Source organism: Grampus griseus (assembly GCF_964374135.1).
Source record: "Grampus griseus genome assembly, chromosome: 2".
NCBI classification, from domain to species: Eukaryota; Metazoa; Chordata; class Mammalia; order Artiodactyla; family Delphinidae; genus Grampus; species Grampus griseus.
The window spans coordinates 106,479,566-106,500,422 of NC_139018.1; the positions used below are offsets into that span (position 1 = coordinate 106,479,566).

At 49.1% G+C, this 20,857-nt stretch overlaps 1 protein-coding gene across 1 annotated transcript in view; it reads right to left on the reverse strand.

The window, feature by feature from the left end:
* Window positions 1-734: 734 nt before the first annotated feature.
* CA12 (carbonic anhydrase 12) overlaps window positions 735-20,857 on the reverse strand; it is a gene marked incomplete at both ends in the record, with an annotated part of 60,234 nt that continues 40,111 nt past the window's right edge. Inside the window, 9 exons of the mRNA XM_082648435.1 lie at window positions 735-807; window positions 1,572-1,659; window positions 2,528-2,560; window positions 11,512-11,641; window positions 12,988-13,145; window positions 13,372-13,435; window positions 14,276-14,371; window positions 19,527-19,669; window positions 20,571-20,750. Of these exons, the coding sequence (XP_082504561.1) occupies window positions 735-807; window positions 1,572-1,659; window positions 2,528-2,560; window positions 11,512-11,641; window positions 12,988-13,145; window positions 13,372-13,435; window positions 14,276-14,371; window positions 19,527-19,669; window positions 20,571-20,750 (965 nt within the window). The remainder of the gene's footprint in view (window positions 808-1,571; window positions 1,660-2,527; window positions 2,561-11,511; window positions 11,642-12,987; window positions 13,146-13,371; window positions 13,436-14,275; window positions 14,372-19,526; window positions 19,670-20,570; window positions 20,751-20,857) is intronic.

A 20,857-nucleotide genomic window follows, 5' to 3' on the forward strand; every position in this document is an offset into this window, starting at 1 on the left:
AGTGAGACTCTTCCAGATCTTACGTGTCTTCTCTCTCTCTGAGGTCCATTCAGTGCGTCTGATTCAATTGTAAAGCAATTATACTCCAATAAAGAAGTTAAACAGACAAAGAAAAAAACAAACAAACAAAGGGCAGGACTTGGAAAATGCCTCTACTATATTACAAAGAATATCTCTTGTTTTCTTTTTGTCTCGGACACCTTGACCCTTCCTGTTACCCCCGTCCCCCCAGCTGTAAGGTCAGACTAAAGGTTTTGTCATAGCAGAAGGAAAGCAGACAACAAGCCCTTCCCTGCGGAAGGAAACGGTCTCAAGAGCAGAGCCTAAGTCTGAGTGCAGAGAGAGTCCGTGTTCTGGTCTGAAAGCATGGACAAAAAGCAGAATTCCCAGGACACTGGAAACCACATTCAAGTGAAGCCCTGGATGAGAGTGTTTTCTAACCATCAACAGCCCGCAGCGGGCGACGTGGTTTGTGCTCCCCGAATCCGAACCACTTCATGGTCTCACACTCACGAAGCAGACAGCTCAGACTTCCTACCTCCTACGCAAGCTCTCCCCATCCACGCTCCCACTGCGGGTGGCATGGCATCAGGATGGTGGGGTCCCCCAAGGGTCTGGGGTGCTTGTGGGTGGAACTCCAGAGAACCCTCAGGTATTTCAAGTGTCCAGGGAGCCACAACAGGCTGTGTCCAAAGCCAGGTCCTTCCTTGGACACGCCTGGGCGTGCCAGGGCCTCACACACGGGCCTCAGCGTCCTGCTTGATGGCCGGTTTGTAGATGACTCCTTTGTTGGCAACTTTTTTGCTGCTGGAACAGCAAGGACACATGAGTGTTGTTAGTCAAAGTGGAAAGAGAGGCAAGAGCAGCCCAACTCAGCTATGGAATGAGGCAAGTCAGATTCCTCCCTTGGAGACCTTTCTCCAGTTCTGTTGGTCTTGGGAGGAAACGCCCCCCAATAAAGCATTAACCAAAAGGGAACCTGTTCATTTTTCAACTGTTCTCTTTTAACGCTTGACGATACTTAGACCTGCATTTTGATGAAGGTCTCATTACCACCCTGCTTCAAATCTCTGATTCCTACAGAGTTTCTGACAACCTCTTTTTTTCATAGCAGGAAAAATAAATTAGGTTTTAGGAAAAACTAAACATGACAATAAAAACACAAGCAAAGGGCATCAATGTGAGTAAGAAATCAAAAAATTTCCCTCAGTTTTCTTCTGGGTTCAGGGAAGAAAAACCGGATGTCAAGATCTTAGAAAGAAGACAGCCTTGGTGCTTGTGTGTAGGTAAATGGGACCTCCCTTCCAAATCAAGAGGCTTGTCCAAGGTCTTAGCAGGGGCAGCAAAGCTGGCAGACCCACCTCCAACTCTGAGCTCAATGACTCTTGAACCACCAGCATCCAGTGTCTCACTGGATCAGTGGTGTCTGGGAAATGGCACTCCCAAACCAACCAAGGATAAGTGTTGGTACAGGTGACAGGGCTCTTTGTTCTGCAGGCTGCCTTCCCGAACAGATCAATCCTCATGGACACAAAGCCACCCACTCCCATCTTGGGCCCAAATCAGCTCACCTCTTCTTCCTTCTGAAAAGCCAAATGGATACTGCCAGGACAATACAGATGCCCAGAACGCCAGCCAGGGCCACGAAAAGGACGATACCTGTTGAGGGGAAGTGCACACTCATTACAATCCTCCCTTCCCCTTCATGTCATCCCCATAGCACGTGTGTGCGCAGTCAGGTGACAGCTGCAGAATCATTCACAGAAAGGTGTAATTTCCCCATCTCTGTTCTTAGGCTCTGGTCTTTGGCCTAGCAGGATTGGCTGGAGTACTCACAGGGGGCCATTTGCAAATTGTAGCGATTCTCCAGCAGGGGTTCTCAAACTTGCACCAGCATCATCTGAAGAGCTTGTGTCTGATGTAGACTATTTTTGAGCCCAACCCTCAGAGACTCTGATTCAATCGAGAGTTAGGCCCAGGAATCTGCATTTTAACCAGACACCTCTAGCTGATGCTGATGTATGTGGTCCACGAACCACACTTTGAGAAACCCTGGGCTACAGAGTAAGAACTTATTCCATTTTTGCTTGCTGGATTTAAGGCCCCTTGAGATGCCTCTTTATCAGCTTTGGCCCCAAGTTCCATTACACAGTCCTAAGCAGTCCAAAACAACCAGGGCCCATTGCCAAGGTCAACTGGCTGGTCACCCAACCTCCATACTGGGCTTAGGCCCAGTTTTTAGGCAATGGCTTCCCATCCTGGCAAACAGAAGGTCTTGGATAGGCTTTTTGAACGTACCCATGCTATAAAGGGATTAGGTCGTTCATTAGGGGAGCATTTGATTGGCAGCTCCTCTTTGAATCAGAGAGTGACTTGAGGGTAAGACACACGGTGAGGAGGGGGTCAGGAGTCAGAGCAATAGCACAGAGAAGCAGAGAGGATGGGCTTGAAGAATCACAGGCCCAGATCACACCGAGAACCACAGGGATCACCCAGCTGCAGCATGCATGGCCGGTTGGCCACCTACCCAGACTCGGTCCTGTGTAGGTAGCGTCTGGCCCTTCAAAGGGAGAGGAAAAGACCAGAAATTAACTGAGTCAAACCCTGGCATATTTGACCAGTGTGTTGAACAAAGCTCTACCTTTTGTTTGGGTGGAGGTACAGGGCTGATGCAGCCCTCCTGGGGACGTTCACTCTTGGCTCAGGTGCCTGATGGGGTAGAAGGAATTGCCCACCCAGGGAGTTCGCACCGTGATCCCTCCCTCTGATGCTCCTTTAATCACAACCATCTCTTTGCGTGGCTAAGACTTCAGTTTTTGATACAATATGGCCAACTTGGAAGGTGAGGAAGGGTAAGAATCAGAGTCTACCTTGGTGGGCTGTCATCTGCGTCTCTGGCACCTACCTCTCTTCCTCAGCAAGGAAGCTGCCAGGTTCTAGCTGGCTGGGGCCAGCAGAGCTTGGTTGGAACCTGTCACCAGCCTTGTCCACCCATCCCCATCCAGTACTGTTGTCATGGTTTGGTTCTATTTTTGCTTTGGCCCCGGTGGACAAACTGGAGAAGCCCCTCCACCATACCAGCCTCTCTTCCCTGCTACATGGAGACAGAGGAGCGTGGCTTCTTCAGCAAGTTATTGTTGGAGATGAATGGGGTGAGTTAGTGGGGTCCTCCGTGGGGCTGAAATAGTGCCCAGTGATCTAAGGTGAAATCCCATGGTCAGCCTGCTAGGAACCTCTCTGGAGAGGGCCCTGAGTGAGCCTGTCCTCTCGAGTAACACAGAGGAGCCCAGTCACAGAGCCCCCAGGTTACCCCAGCTGCTTCCATGTTCTCAGAACTACTCCTCATTCTTCCAGTCAGATTCTCCATCTAAAGAAAGTCTCTGCTTACACACACCCACCTGTCTGGTGGTTTTCTGATCTCAGTAGAAACTTCTAGCTTGTGGTGCGGGGGAGAGGATGGGGAGGTTGTTCCAGTTCACACTGGAAGCCAGAGTTGTGCAGATGGTGGCCACCCAGCCAGACACTCAGGAGAGCCTGTGCCCATAGAGCCCACCATGGCGACGGAGACCCTGGGAGAGCCCCGATCAAGTGTGAGATGCAGGCAGAGGGCCAGGGACCACCTCCCCTTGGGGCACTTGATACCCTGGGGAACCAGACCTGAGACTGCAGGGTGAGGTTTTGCTCAGCCCCTTCTCCTGCCATCTGGCCCCAGTCTGGCTGATTCCCCTGGGGCCATCAGCCCCAAGTTCTTTCCCTACTGTCTTTCTTCACAGTCTAATATTGAGCCAGTAGCCTGCCTGGTCCACGGCTGGGCCCTAGTTGTCCCTGGTCTGGCTTCCTGGGTGGCCCCAGCCTGTTGAAAGGATAAGCAGGGCAGGTATGGATAGAAGCCGTCCACAAAGGGCAGGGTGGCCTGTTCTCTTGGCTGTTGCCGGCCACCACTGGCAGCCCACGGCCTCCCAGGTGGCAGAGAGCGTGGCTCCTGTCGCTCGATTCCCTGCCCTGAACACAGGAACCAGTCTGTGGCTTGGGGAGATTCTCAGGACGTGAGTCTCCGCCTGGGAAAAGCATCAAGTGTTTGTACAGCACATGTTCTGTTCCCTGCATGGCCTGTGGCCTCTGCATACTATAATTTATTTTGTTTTGTTTTGTTTTTTAAGGTACCTAGAGGTAACCAAGGCCTCTAGGATCTTAAAAACAACAACCACTGAAGAAAAACCCAACTAGTCGTGATTTCTTTTCCAAGCTTTTTTGATGAAATAAACTTTTTTTTTGTTCCTAAAGCTCCAGATGCTTGTGGTACTAAACTAGTTCTTGCCACATAAGACTGTTACTAGTAAGCCTAACCACTTGGCTAAGCTTCTAAAGTCGTCGCTTTCACAGTCACCTCAAACATCCTGAGAGCCACACAGGGCCCCAGACAACTGACAGCCCCGCTCTGGGGCTGGAGGAGGTGCCCTCAGGCCATGGGCTTAGGGAGCGAGTGAAGGCTTGGAAGCAAGGCCGCAGGCACGAGACTTTTCTCGTGCGCACGTGGCGCAGCTGGGTGGCCGATCTGGAGGGAGAGTCTGGCTTTCCTGTGTCACTGAGCAGTGTCCTTGGCTGTATCAGGCCCTATAAACAACAGCCTAATTTAATCCAGGGCTCTAACGTGGGTTCCTTGCTCCTGGATGACGACTTCTTAGGGCCTAAGTTGCCTCTCCTTGGAAACAATGAAACAAGACCAAGCAGGTATGAAGACAAGGAAGTCCCCAGAGACTGGGACAGATGCTTTACAGACCAGTGTTTGATGCAGCAAAAAACAAAGCAGCTTGACTGAGCAAGCGAAGAGCATAAGCCCCTTGGGAAGAGGAATGGCAGCGAGGGCGGCGCCTCGTGGGAATTCTACCCGCCAGGACCCCAGGGCAGGAAGATGACGTTGGGATGCTATCTCCTGCCAGGTGAGACAGCGCCAAGCATCAAGGAGCAGAGCTCCTCTGCCGAGCTGGATAAAGCGCAGGGCTTGGGTCCCGCTGGAGGCAGATGCCAGAGCATCTGCTAACTAAAGGGAGAGGGGAGGTCACAAAAGGCAGCAGGAGACCTGTTGGGGCGACTAGAGAACTAGTGCCCAGAGAGAGAAGCCGAAGCCTGCATCCCCACAGTGCCTCTGGGCTGTTGCAGAGAACAGGCATCGAAAGATGGTCGAAAGCAGGGAGGGGCAAAGATTCACTTGCAGATTAAACACAGAAATGGTTTCTGAATGGCAGATGAGACAGGGAGTTCCCACAGCGGGGGACAGCACAGCGGGCCAGACAGGAGAAACGAGACAGGCTGGTTGACAGAGACGGCCCATGAGAGGCACGGGGTGAGAACGCAACGAAGGGGCCCCTGAGCTGGCAGGTACGAGGGCACGTGCCACACAGACGTGGGAGAGCTGCCTGCTCTCCATACAAGGCTCCGGTGCAAGTCAGGGTCAGCAGAAGAAGGGCAGTACGACACACAGAAGGAAATCACACAGATAGAGAAGAACTCCAGTACCACATGCCTCACCCGGGAAGGTACAGGTCCCCGAGAAGATGAGCAGGCTGCTCGCCACGGGGCACTGCTACCTGTCTGGCTGGCTCAGGTGCTGCGTCTTCCACAGGTGTCTTGCTGGACACGAGGATGCTGGTTAACTGCGTCTGAGGTCTTCTGAAGCCTCAGGTGCGCACACAGAAAAGTCCAGCGGGAGGAACAAGCACCTTATTTACACAGCTTGCAGTTCCTGAAAGAAGTCTAGCATTTTCTAGGTCGATTTGCAGTTCTATTTATTCAAACAGAGTTTTGAAAAAAAGGAATACAATCCTTTTCCTTTCAGTGTATTATTTTAAAGTATGGACTGTTTTAGTAAGTGACATGTTGCACAGTGATTAGATACCTATACATATAGGTGTATGTCTTTAGCAGCCTCCAGTCTTATAAAAGAGGCAGGGAGAGTTTTGGTTTAGCAGGGATCTGAGAGTTTAAATATGTAAAATCCAGTTTCAGATGGTAAAACTCTTGTTATTATGCTTAATACAAGTCATAGATTCACGTAACTGAAATGCTGGTCCTCTCTTTGGATGATGCTTTGGTAAGAAAAGCAAGGAAGATGCCCTCCGTAACCACAGAGCGTAACTATCTTAAGAGGACATATTTTACTGGAGTTTTTCTTAACACTGTGGAACCCTGTTGAAGAAATAATTTCTACAAATAAGTCTGCCCAAAAGATGCCGCCAGATTACATGTGGGAACTGGTTTTCTATGACCGTGCTAGGGCCTGAGGGCTTTGCCTTCCCGATTGCAGGCATGCAGTCCCAGAAGAGAGAGCCGTGCTGCTCTGAGGGGGCCTAAACCCTGGGACGGTGGGCGAGGGTTATTATGCAGCCCTGGTGCTTCATGCTCTCAGTTCCCTTTGGGGGTCAGGCTGTTTGTGCTGCAGGAATGACAGGTGGTGGGACCGGGGCTCTTACCCCTGTCAGGCCAGATGACAGAAGGCCTGACAGCATCCCTCAGCACCCCCATCCCATCCCGGACCTTTAACACTTGACAGCTATGTTCTGATCTTTACGTTTTCCTCAACAAATAGATTGATTTAAATGCTGTTGGCAAATTGATAACAAAGCAAAATAAAACTTCATAAAACTAAAACTTGACAACCAGTCAGGCTTCTGTTTAGATGGTTCTGCAGAGAAGACACTGGTGGGGAGTGAGGAAGGGAGACGGGTCGGCTCCATTCCTTCAGACTTGTAATGAGCGCCGGGCATGGTGCCAGGCACAAAAGGCTAGTAAGACGCCCACAGCCCCTGCTTTAAGGGGCTCGTGCTGTGTGGGTAATAGAGGCATGTTTTTTCTTTTTTTTTTTTTTTCTGCGTGGTAATACATAATTACCCTGTGGTGTGCTAAAAACTATAACACAGATGAACAAGGTCAGCTGCACTGAAGCAGGAGACTGTAAGTCACCCTCGGGGGCATGGGGAAGACTTTGGCAGGATATGGTTGGAGTTGGGTCTTGAAAATTTTTCCTGGTGGAAGAGGTGAGGGGCATCCCAGACAAAGGGACTCCTGTGTGCAAAAGTCAGTAGCATGCACACATGAAAGCACCTGCCATGTCGAAGGAGGCCCCGCAGGGCAGGATGGGAGCAGGGGAGACAGGCTGGAAGGATCAGCTTTCCGCCTGGCCCCTTCTCCCGCTGTCTAGCCCAGAGGCTTATTGCTGGGAGCAAGAGAACATCCCTGGTGGGCTTTTCTGTTCCCCGCAGTGGCTAACGTGGGACGTGCTCAGTAACACGCGGTGTGTTGAACTGCATTAGGTGTGACTAGGACTCCACTTCTTAGCACATTTGACGATCATTCCTGACTATTCAGACCCTGTATCCGGGGTAGGCGATTTTAAGGGGAACTCCTCTGGTCTTTCACTTGGATCCTTTGGAAGAATTAATCTTTTTCCATCTAATAGAGTTTATTTATAAATAGGGACTTTTAGAAAGTTGACAAGGTCAATAACCACAAAGCATACATTCTAGTCTCAAAAAATTAGATAATTAGCCATCTTAGCTTTGTAAGGTTTTTTCTCTCTCTTTTTTAAACATTTTATGAAACTACCCAGGTCCCTCAGGGTCAAGCAGATTCTAATCAGGCTACTCCACAGCTCTGCTGAGGGGGAAAGCCCTACCCCTCGACTTCCCTGCGTCCTTGTCTAAGTGTCGCCTCAGCAGGCTCTGAGGCATGTGATGTGCACTCGCTCAGAGCAAGCGCACTGAAGACACGATTATAGAAACTTCTGGGCTTCCTCTTGGCCTTCAAGTTTTCCTTGCCCTGACATGTTGAAAATAGAACTTGATAACATTGGCATTTGGGTTTTATTGGTCTGGCTTTATTACCCTTTTTCATCTGGACCCAGTGTGGGTGTCTTTGGCTGGGAAGAGGTCAACTTTGGGGAACCGAGAATCGGGCCCCTGAACTATATAGATGTGCCTCTACTGTCTTTCTCCTTCCTCACATCGGGCAGCTGACTCTTACGAGATCTGAACTGCTCCCAGGATGTGTTCCTCCTCTCCAAGACCCCACCTGGAGGACGTGAGTCTTGTTTCCTCTCTTCAGCTCAAGACTTCCACTTGTGCCACTTGGAAGAGGCACTTTTTAAGAGCTGAAAAAAAGTGCCTGGCGTGACTTTCATCTCTCCACAAGGACAGGGCATTTTAACCAAAGGCAACAAGAAACAACATACATGAGAGGAAAAAAAAATCATACGAAAGGGAAGGAACAGAATGATGAGGGGATTCTGAAGAAAATCGATACCTCAGAGGCACCTGGACCCCTGGTGAAGGAATTGGTATGCTTCCTTGAAGGGTGAATAGTTCTCTCTCGTCTGCTTCTCTTAGCCTTGGCCCTACCCAATTATACAAGAAGAGTACCTACTCAAATCCTAAAGGAAGATGGGAAACAGGGATAGAATAGAATAAAGACCAGGGCATGTGATATAAAACGCTAGAATCCTGTCATAGGAGTGGGAAAAAAAAGTTCTGGGCCTAGGAAAGTCATTGTACAATCAGTAGGGCAGCGGTTCTCAATCAGGGGCAACTTTGCCTGTCATCCCCCAGAGACACTTGACAATGTCTAGAGGTGTTTTGGCTGTCACAAGGGGGGGATGCTGCTGGCATCTAGAGGGTAGAGTTCAAGGACACTGCTAAACATCCTGCAGTGCAAAGGGCAGCCCTCACAGTGAGAATTATCCAGCCCCACATGTCAGTATTGACGTGCTGATGCCAAGGCTGGGAAACCCTGCCCTAGGGCCGTCATAGACTCTCCACCTCTTAAGGACAGAAACCAAGCTCTGTGTTCCTTTTCTGGCACAGTTGAAGAAAATACAGCTTCCAGTTAAGTGATTCAGTCCCAGTTGTTCCAATTTGGTTAAACCTCAGATCCCCCTCTCAAGGTCCGTGCACTTTCTTTCATAAAGGATTTCCTTAACATTACTTTTTTCCTGGCAGAAAACTCCAGAGTTTTCATTTTCCAGCCCCATAGTTCCTGTTAACTTTCAGAGAAGACCCTGAATTAAACCAGCCCCTAATTACAGACATGCCTCAGTGGAAAAGCCTGCAAACAATTGAGTCCAAATTGCTCAAGGCTCCCACTGACAAACAAGCTTACCCCATCCATCTGAAAGGACATGTTACAGTCTGAGACCCGCGCCATGTTGGTGTGAGAAGGCCCTTGTGAATTGCAGGCGCCCCTGGGGGGATGAGGTTTGGGGCTTCACTCCTTTGGGGCTGCCTCATCCTTGTTTCCTAGGGGACAGCCCCATTTGCTGCCCGAGTCTTTGGGAAACGAGGGGAAAGGGAGAATTCTGGCCAAGTTTCTATAATCAGCCTTCAAATGAACAGGTTTGCCTTAGACTGCCACAGATTCTTACTCGAGGGAGAAAGCCCAGCCCAGCCTTTGCAAGCAGCAGCTCTGGGTAAGCCATGCTGGAGGGGCAGCGGCAAAGCTGCATTAGGGCTGTGATCTCCACGTCCTGAGCTGGAGCCGGTCTGGGGGCTTCTGCTTAGAGGCCCCTCAAGCTCCCGCAGTCAGACTGGGAGGGTCTACTGAAGCGCTCTGTTACCAGCCTGACTGCACTGCCTGCTCTACAGGTGCCAGCTTAGACCTGAACTGGTCTAAGAAGATGGCTAATTATCCCCGAGGCTACAGTTCATTGTACACGTGGGGGTTACTTTTGGATGTCAAGTTCCTGCATGCTTTCTTCTGCTCCTCTGTAACTGCCCTCACACACTGTCCCCGCAACGTGAAGTCAGGATGGACAGTTGTTAGTGTCCACTTAGAATCAAAACATGTTAGCACCGAAAGGACGTTAACTCACCTAGTCCAACCCATCATTTTATGGCTGAGGAAGCCAAGGCCAAAGAAGGGACATGATTTGCCTGCGTCATATAGCCAGGAGGAAACAAGGTGAGGCCTTGAACCTAGGTCTGCTGACTGTTGGGGAGTATCTGTCACACCATCCCTGGTGACTTGTAGAGACTTAGCACAGAGAACAGAGCTGACTATTATCCTTGAATCACAAAATTCTACCTGATCTATGTGGGCAGAGTCCCTTATCTCCAGGAGGAGTTTTATTTTATTTAAGAGTTGAAGTATTTCCGTTTAACCCTTGACTACTATATACTTCATTTAGAAAAATAGGAAAAGAGAATGTTATATCCAGAATAGAACACCAGGGGATAATTCTATGCATTTGAGGTATTTCCTGGAAAAGGAGTTGGTATAGTTACCATCATGTACATCCTCAATTTTTAGGAGGGGCCATTGTTTATAGATTCAGTTTGCAGACCAAGAAACTGGTGAAAAGAGGGAGATGACCTTAACTAGTGACATCTGGAGAGGAGAATACAAAAGATAAATTCTTGGACAGTTCTTGATTAAGTAACTGACAGAGAAGGACATAATTCTGACCATATGTGTGGGTCAGTGCAGAAGGGCATGTTTCTAAAGCTTTCTGGCAAGGGCCTTGAAATTCAATCTTCCTGTGGTCCACTAAGCTTAGCAGGTGACAGTTACAATCTCACACACTATGAAAGGAACAACAACAGAACAAGGTGCCCCATGTGAGACGAGGAGAGCTAATTCTCTGACAAGTGGGTTAATGGTCATCCTTAAATATGAACCCTTGGCCCAGCTTGGCCACAAGCGATGTGAGAAAGTGAACTTAGTGATTTGAAGAGTGTGGGCCCCTCACCCCTTTCCCCGGGCCCCCAGCTTTCAGCTATCTTGATGTAGATACCGTGCGAGTCAAGATGTTAACTGTCCATCTGGGGGGTTATGGTTATGGATTTAAAAGGAAGAACTGAGCTTCCATAGCTCAGGAAGAAACCGAACTATTAAGCTTCATTCCGTATAGATCTCGGATGCCTGTGCAAGCTTCAAGGAGATGAGACAAAAGGCAGTTCTGAAGATACTTTCTTGTCTAACGGGCCCTGCTACAGTAGACCATGAGCTGCTTGTGGCTCGGATGTGGGTTATGCCCATTTTCTAAAACCTTACAAAGGAGCATCCCTGGACCTTGGTGGTGCCAGGAATCACCTGGCAAGGCCAAAGATGGGCCTTGATGCCAAGAAAGCCTGTAAGAAGTTAGAAGGTTTGATCTCATGAAAAGGGCCCTATCATGTATCTTAGGAGAAGGGGTAGGTAGTTCTTCAGGGCAGAGAGGCCCCCAGAACATCCTCTCTTCCCCATCTGTGGGAGACTCCCAGACTTAATGATTGTTGTGGTCCACGCGCCTGGAGGGCCTGGCTCGCGCTTCTCTACCAAGGCTCAGGGAAGTCAGGGTCGGTGGAGGCAGACCTCAGTAAACCCACACACGGTAGCTCCTCACGCATCTGGTTCCGTTGGCAGCCAGGGTGCTCTTAACCCATCTCCTAAGGGTATCAGTGACAGTGCCCAAGAGCAGGGCACCCGATTTCACACAAAACAGACATCTCGGCTCCGCACTCGCCACACACTGCATCTCCTCACCTTCACGTCGGAAGGAGACGTACACCAGCCTCTCATCAAATTTCTGGACCTGCCGGAAGTTGTTGATCATCTCTCTAGGGGACGGGTCCTCCACCCGTGTGCAGTACAGGGCTGTCTCCAAATTCGTCAGCTGCGGGGGAAGAGCAGAAACACCCCCCACGGGCAGAGTGACGCCCCCTTGCCTGACCTCGAGGGAAAGGACCACCAGATCTCACCTCCGAGGCCTGGCGGGAGACCCTTGAGAAAGCAGTGGGGAAGCCAGAAGCTGCCCCTCCCCTGCGCGTGTCTGAGTGATGGGGCTCGGCGAGCCCGTGTGTCTTCCCACTGTCTTCCCACCTCCCGGGGCTGCCGGAAGGGTTCGTGCTGTCAGATCCTGATTGAGCCTGAAATCTGCCCTGCAGGGAGGGAAACCTGGGGTGGTGAGGGGTTCCTCAGCCTCCCACGGAGACTGCATTCCTCTCCTGAGCCTCATTCAGGACCCAGCTCTGAATCAGAGGGGCCTGGGCCTTAGTCTGATGGTCCCATCAAGAGGAACCAAAAGAGGGAGGCAAGAGGCTCACAGGTCATCGGACTTCTAGTTCCATGGTATTTTCATACACCCATATAGATCATGTAACTGTTTCTAAGGCAGTTTCTGGGTTAGGACATATTACTGCCTTTCTGAGCATTTTATCTCTTGATTCATCACGTCTTTATTCCTGTCAGCCTACTTGCTGCCATTTATCGAGGTTACTCAGATCAATAGCTCATAGTAGAAAGGAAGGAGCAGCAGTGAGAGCTGTGCTGGCTCATGAAGCGGGTGGGGGCCGTGAGCCAGTGTGCAGCGGCCCCCTGGCCCCGTCTCCTGGGCAGCCATACTTCCGACTGATGAAACTCAGCTGCAGGGTAGAGACACCGGCAGTGACCTGGAACTCAGCTCTTATCTTTGGGTCTTAGCTCTGTCACTAACCAGCTGGTGATCCCCAAGTTTCCTCAACTCTCTAACCCTTGCTTTCATCACCTAAGAAATGAGAGGGTTAGAGATGATTCCCAAGGACTCTGTCCCCCAGTTTTACACTAGACTGTGAACTTCTTGAGGGCAGAGATCCTCATTGCTGTAATCCCCATCCCCTCGGCTTTGTTAAACAGTCTAACCTGATCCTGTCTTTATTCTGCCCCTGTAAAGGAGCCATGCTCTTTCCTGCCTGGGAGGTAGACACTATCCGCTGAGGGATATATTAGGAAACGCAGCTTAACAGCTCTTATTTAAAGAACTGTGGAGACAGATTCATTTTCCCCACTTGACTTGATAGCTCCACTTTTGAAGCTCAGCCTGTAATTTCTGAAGTGCTTCCAAGCCCCTGTGATATTTGGAGAGGTTTTGAATAGCTGCCAGTGAAACTCTAAGTGAGGAAATCAAGTCGTTGATTATGATATGGGTGGTGGTAGCGTCCGAGGTACCACGTGCTCTCTGACAAGAAAGAGCACTACAGTTACCTGCTGCTGGGAAATTTCCACAGGGTTCCGGAAAACCGTCCAGAGCACGGTCGGGTAGCAAGGAGGTGTGGTCAGGGACCCTCGGTAGCGGTAGTACTCCTCAGGCCTCTTTGGCAGCAGCTCTTCAATGCTGAAACCCGGAATGGACACTTCTTGGCCTGGAGAGACATGTTGGGGGATGATGTCACCTTGCTCCCCAAGGCAGAGGTGCAGCTGAGCATATGACAGACTAGGAAGGTGAACTAGCCCCATTCTGAGCCATCTGATCCTAGGACTTGGTCACAGACAGTACCCGGCCCCCTGCATGGGTTCTTCTTCAGATCACACAAGGGTGAGTACACTCTTCTCCAACAGAGGGTGAATACGCCTCCAAGGACCTCTCACCTTTGTACTTTACATCTTTAAGGTGACTGAAGATCTTGTCATATGATGGATTGAAGGAGCCCACCTGCAACAGAGATGGGGCGGGTTGAACAGGGACAGAATTCAATAGGCTGAGCTTGGCTTGACAATTGTGAATGGAAGGGCTCTGCTGAGGGTGTGTAATCACCACTGCTGAGATCCTCCCCAAAGGATGTACTTTACTAGGACAGTTATGATGCATCACTAGGTTGTTAGGGGGTTGGCGGAATGGTCCTGCCCTCTTGCATCTCAGGACATCCTATTTCCAGCTCAAGGCACTGGGGCTGGGGTGTCTCAGAGCAACAGGTAGAGCTTGTGCTCCTGATTATCTGGCTGTGAGCTTAAAGGCCACAAATAGCATGTTCTCTAACCAGAACTTAAGGGAGCTTGAGTTCATGCAAGCCAAGTCAGGCAAGTAAGTATGTTGAGAAACGACATACGTGCTATCTCCTTAGGGGGGAAAATGCAAGCAAATCAGGAGGTGTTCCCATGTTCTGGGATTAAGGAAAGAACTTATGCTGGGGTTCCTATAAAGGATGGAGCTTGGATGCTGGAAATTGTATCAGGCATGTGATGGGGCAGCAGTGAATGATTCCCCCACCCCCGACAGGCCCTGTCCAACTTGGCAATTCCTTGATTATGCAATAGGGCTGGAGACTAGGACTCATCTTTCCAGTGTCACCTAGGACATGCCCATTCCTGCTGTCCAGCCACAGAAAGGGCTGCCTCCAGGCCAAGAGAGCAGGAACTCTGTGGGGAAATAGCCCCTGCTCTAGAGTCAAGACACAGCCGAAACGGAACAGACGGGTGTGCAAGGAACCAAATGCCAAGTCTGATGTCATCCTGACATCAGATTTCATGTAAAATGCCTCTCAACATCTCTTACCTCTATGAGAACAGCTAGGACCGCGAGGCCTTCTGGCTTGTCACTGGCGATGCTGGCATTGGGGTACAGGTCCGAGTTATAAAAGACCATATGCAGCTGCAGTGGGAGAGGGGAGATGAGTTGCTATCCATCAGGGGATAGGGACCCATGGGAAGCTTTCACTTTTGCAGGAGACTGGAATCCAATGGGAGGGACAGACCACCCCCATCCCTAGCTAGATTCGGCCTCCCAGACCCTTGCCTCATGGCCACCCCAGTGTTCCCTTTTCTCTCAGTCCTCTAGACTGCAAACTCCACCAGGCCAGTCTGTCCATCTTGTTCACTCATGGTATCCCAGGGTCTGATATGGTGCTTGAAAAGTACCAGGTACACAGTCGATACTGAATGAATGAATGAACACATCGGCTTTTATACTAGCTGTGAGAAAGCTTGGATACTTTGGAGCACTTCTCCCTTCTGATTCTTCCTACTTATTCTGGAGCCTGGGGCAAAATGGTCCCGTGTGGCTTGCCCAGCCTAAGCCCGGCCACTCTGCATTTGATCTGGGGGCCGGGGCAGTACACCTCCAACTGTACCTTAATCATACTTGTACCCAGAGCAGGACATGCATTTATCTCTCAGGTGGAGACAGTCACAACATGACTTTTATACAGGTTTTATCAACTATATTTTAAGAGACCATGAAACAAAAATGCTACTCCATGAATGTAGACCCCAAAATACCATTCTAAACTCATTTTTTTTCAAAGCAGAAGTTACTTATCATTATTAAAGTGAGGAAAAGAGAAGTTTTTGAGAAATGTTGGGTTTAAAAGGTCTAGGTAGGGCTTCCCTGGTGGTGCAGTGGTTGAGAGTCCGCCTGCCGTTGCAGGGGACACGGGTTCGTGCCCCAGTCCGGGAAGATCCCACATGCCATGGAGCGGCTGGGCCCGTGAGCCATGGCTGCTGAGCCTGCGCAACTGGAGCCTGTGCTTCGCAACAGGAGAGGCCACAACAGTGAGAGGCCCGCATAGCGCAAAAAAAAAAAAAGTCTAGGTAAACTCTGATGAGTGATGTTGATAATGAGGGAGGCTATGCACGTGTGAGGGCAAAGAGTATATGAGAAATCTCTGTATCTTCCTCTGCATTTTGCTGTGAACCTAAAATGCTCTAAAAAAAAAAGTCTTAAAAAATTAAAAAGAAACAGTCTAGGTAAGCATTAAGACATTATTATGACAAGCTCTGTCAATGTTTAACCTGATTTTTTTTTTTCTTAAGCAAAAAAAATGTTTATTTGGGTCAAAGAATGCGATTTGGGGCACACAGATTTGGGTAGCTTCCCAAACAGTGTCCTGCTAGGGAGTAAAAGGGGCTTTTAAAGGCAAAGAAGGGAGGTTTGCATTACAAAGAATTTTGTAATTTTCAAGTTGGAGGCAGAAGCTAGTCTTGGCTAAACATGGTTGAATACTAGGGCTGTTACTAGAGGGAGGGAAAAGTTCGTTAATGTGACAAGTTGCAGGTGTTCTTGCAGAGTCCATGGAGTATTGGTGGTTTGGCCCAGTTCAGAAGTTCATGGTTCCCGCTGGTGAGGACGTGCATAAGGTTCACCTCCTTAATGGCCTCCCAGCTCCATTTTAAAACCCCTTGACGTAAGTGCCTCCATTTTATTTCACAGTCCTTTCTCCTGATTCTCTTGGAATCTGTCATCCTCCCCCTACATGACAAGGTTAAGTCTGTGATCTGAGACTCCCCACCAATTGGTTAGTAAATATTTCCATTTTCAGCTGCATTGGTGTTTGTTTCAATTGTCATTTTCTTTGTTGTCTCTTCTCTCCAGATGTGGCTTTTGCCTCAATATTAAAACAATTCCAGCCTTCAGGAAACAGGTGGATAGATATTTGTAGAGTGAAAGTGTTCCTAAAAATCTCAGATAATCCCTCGTTTCCTGCCAGAGGCTGCTCTAGCCCGTTCTAAAGGGTTATAGCTGGACCTCTTGGCAGTTGGCAAAAGGGGAATAGTTTGTATTACTTGTCATCAGCTTTATCCAGGAAATGAAGTTTGTCTTAGGTCTACCAGCAAGGCAGCTCTGCTCTTTGTCTGTTCTCTCTTGCCTTATGTGATGTGTTAAAATACATCCACAAATTCTTTGACTCGTTCTTCAGAAAGTAGAGCCTAATTCCTCTCCCCTCAGGTGTGGCATTGACTAAATGTCTTGCTTCTAATAAATCATGTAAGGTGGAGGTGATAATATATGACTTCTGAGACCCCATCATAAAAGGCAGTGTGGCTTTTGCCTTGCTCACACTTGGATCACTCACTGTAGAGAAAGCCAGCTGTCATGTCATAAGGGCACCCAAGCAACTCTATGAACAGGTTCATGTAGCAAGGGACTGAGGCCTCCTGCCAATAGCCAGCATCACCTTGTCCACCATATGAGCCATTTTGGAAGCAGATCCTTCAGCCCCAGTCAAGCTTTCAGATAACTGTAGCCCAGCCAATACCATGACAGCAGTCTCATGAGAGACTCTGAACCAGAGCCAGTCCCCTAAGTTGCTCCCAATTTTTTTACCCACAGAAACTGCAAGATAATAAATGTTTGTTGTCTTAAACTGCTAATTTTTAGGGTAATTTGTTATGTAGCAATAGATACCTAACACACTTTCCTTGGTTGAACCCCTATCTGGGCATCTTCACATCTTCACTTACTTCTAAATAACTCCTTCTCACACTTACTCACTCAAGGCGCCTAAGAACATATCTGGTTTTTTCCATCACCTTTGAATACCTCATATTTAAGGTAATATTTGTATCACAAACTCCCTTATGTCATGCCTTGGATTGATTTTTCTATGATCAATGTTATATTTTCTTCAGGTATTAAAGCTTTAAACAGTAAAGCATGTTGTTGGAAATCTTTATCATTCTTCACAGAAAAATTCCTGTAATTTTTGGGTAGTTTAAATATATTATGTCTATTCTACATTCTCCTTCTGGACATTAGGAGCTTATAGACATGACTTCATTCTGATAAAGCCCCTTAGACATGCAGGAGTGTCATCCTCCTACTTTGTTTAACCTGATTTTTAATCCTAAAGGTGGTATCACCTGTCCTCCAAAAAACTGTATTATATATGATCATGTGTATTTTAGTTGATTCTTTGCCTCTTGAGACTATGACACACTGAGATTTTACCTCCCTTTTCCTTTTTCTTCGTTAATCTCTTTTCCCATCTTATGTGATTATAAATAGAATTCAAGCATATTTTAATGAATACAGCTCAATGTTCCCCACTTTTCAAGTGGCCCTTTCTAATTAAAAAAAAATTATATCAAGTTATTTCTTCTTTTTAATGGTCCTGTATTAAGGATTTCTTAGGGGCTCCTCCTTTACCATCTTTCCCCCCCAAAGGATGTAGCCTCCACACTGCCCCACACCATCTTGGCCTGGCATTGCTTTGGGAAATAGTGCAGAACTCTATGTGGCTAAAACCCTGAAGGTCCTAGATCCTTATTTCTTATTTCTTAATTTATTTATTTATTGTCTATTTTTGGCTGCGTTGGGTCTTCATTGCTGCGCACAGGCTTTCTCTAGTTGTAGCGAGCGGGGGCTACTCTTCGTTGAGGTGTGCGGGCTTCTCATTGTGGTGGCTTCTCTTGTTGTGCAACACAGGCTCTAGGCGTGTGGGCTTCAGTAGTTGTGGCACACGGGCTCAGCAGTTGTGGCTCACGGGCTTAGCTGCTCCGCGGCATATGGGATCTTCCCAGACCAGGGCTCGAACCCGTGTCCCCTGCATTAGCAGGCAGATTCTTAACCACTGCGCCACCAGGGAAGTCGCGATCCTTATTTCTTTTTACAGCTGACCTTTGAGCTTGTGTTCTGTTTTAGCACTTTTCTCACTTGTTGAGATGAAATCAAGAGGAGGTGAAGACTAATACAAACAGAAGGGAATTCCCTGCTGAGAGGATTAAGAGGGTCTTCTTATATAGACTCAAGCCAGAAGAACTGCTACACTTTCAAGGACCCTCCATAGAGAATCTGCCACTTTAGGGTCACCTTGATGTTTTTTCTCTGTTATTGACATTTATGGTCCATCTTCACCAGGTTCTTGGTCTGATGATGTGGCTTAATAGCAGAAAATTCAGTAACTATTTTTAAATGCCCAAACCCTCTCAGCCTACACCCTAACTCCTTTACCCCCCGTGGGAAAATAGAAGCCTCCTTATTGCAGTTAGGCTGAAAGAAATGGCAGTCCTGGAGGTTCAGAGAGGGGCCTGGTCTGGAATATGTGCATTTCCAGTAGGGCCATCCTATTGGGCCAGAATTATAGCTCCTCCACCTCTTGTAACTCGACCTCTAATTAGCCTAAGACATTAAGCAGTTCGGCCTTTAAGAACAGAGGGGAATGCTCGCATCACTGTTTACCACAGGCTCCGTTAGCTAATCAGTAGCATTTATCCCTTTGTATTTATTGCCCTTTAAACATTCAGAACCACACCCCCAAGTGCAATCCCACGGGAACGCTGAAAAGGAGCAGGTCAATCCCCCAGCCTCCGCTGAACACTTGTAGTGCAGGAGCGAAGCTCTGCTCCTCTTCCTGTTTTCTTTGGCATTTGGGGTAGCACCTCAGGGCAACGTAACGCAACACTGTGATGATGTCCCAGGCTATCCTCAGTGAGTCTCTGATGGCCACAATGCCCTACGCGTTATAATGCCAGTCATCCCTTGATTTGTGGCCAAATAGAAGAGTGACCCTGGACCCGGGTCCCCAGGCTCCAAGCACAACCCATGCCCGAAAGGAAAGATGGGATGGGAAAAACTTATGCAAGCAGCATAGCATATGAAGAAAACGGAAAAGCTGGGGGAGCACTTAGCCTTGTATGATATGGCAGTGGGATGTCAGCCACACAAGCTGGTGGGATCTTAATCTGTGCAAACAGAAGGGCGATGTCTAGAAAAGGGGCATGTGTGTCCCACTGTGCCCCCCTGGGAGCACTCACTGCTTTCTGAGCAGCATCACTCAGTAAAAGACATGGAAACAAACTCAGCAAGTTCAGGAGAGGAAGGGAAGCGGGACACCGGGGGTGAGCTGCAGCGTGGCCGGAGTGGCCGTACCTTCCTGTGCTGCCATCAGGGCTGGGGTGGGTGTGTAGAGTGAGACGGCCCCCTCCACCTCACCCCTTGTGCTCTGATCTTGTCTGCACACCAGCCAAGTGGAAGGGTGCCAGACCACCCACCGCCGGGAATCCTCTGCCAGCCGGGCCGCCCCACTCACCTCGGCAGCAAAGTGCTTCCCGCCCACAGTGTGCTCCGAGCCGTGGGGTTCATTCTCGTCCCCCCAGTGCAGGTGCAGCTGCGAGGCATTGTAGCGGGCCCCAAGGCCCTGGATGTGCATGTCCTTGGGCAGTTTCAGTTTCACTGCAGGGAGAGGAGGGGCAGTCTTCAGAGCCCTGGCCAGCTGAGTACTGCCTGAGAGCAGGTAGGCATCACCTGCCCAGGGCCTAGACAGGGGCGAGTGGATACAGCGAGGTGGGGACCAGAGAGATGCAGCCTGTAGGTCAGAAACCTGGGCTCTTTCTCTGAGAATGTCCCCCTTTCACTAAAGCTATTCCAGTGGCACAAGCACCTTCTTGGTTCCCCTTGGAAAATGACGTCAGGAACTAATTTAGACCAATGGATGAACGTTTGTTTATATATCCATGTATTACACACTTGGCTATGAAGATAGAACCTGTCGTGAAGTATCTGCCAAGCTGTAGAATTATATAACAACAACAACAATAATAATCGCTCTTTATTAAGCACTTCTCTATTCTGGATATTAACGTACATAACCTCTAGTCTTTACAGTACACATCAATATGCCCATTTTCCAGATGAAACCTCAAGGAGTTTAAAATTCTCATCCAGAGTCTCATGACTCATAAGTAGTCAAGCCACGATTCAAATTCGGGTTGGTCTGACTCCAAAGACTGGGCAAGGCCCCCAGTAAACTGTGTGGCCCCTTGAGTTGTTCACGGTGCCCCAGAATTCACTCCCGCACCATATCCAATAGGCCAAGGGGCTCAGGCCTGTCCCCTCTCCCATCCCAAGAGATGTGCCGCTTCTGAGAGATACCACCCCGGCAGAACCAGCCGAGCCCAGGACCTGCAGCACCCCCTGGAGAGAGTGGTCCAAGCATCCCTCAAGGCTCCCCTTTGCCCTCCTTCCTGGGTGCCTCAGTAGAACCCACCCTACCCCCTGCCCCGGCAGACAGAAGAGGCCAGGGAGCTGAGGAAAGCTCAGACACCCCTTCAGGTCTTGGAGGTCGCTCCCTCACCTGAATGGCCATTGTTGGTCAGGACAAATTGCTGGTTGGCAGACTCACTGTAGCCTTGGAAGCCAAGGGGCACAAGGCTGGCGTTGTACTGGAGGATGTCATCCTGCAGGTCTATTGGGGACTGCATCAGGCCCCCACATAATGGGTAGCTCTTGGACCAGCTCTTCTCCCCGTCGGGACCTGGAAGGAGAGATTCAGGTCCATGACTTAATCCGTTTTCCACTAAAGATTTTTCCTCACCTTCTAATTCTGTGTGCAATACAATCACTCCTTTTCTATTCCTTTCT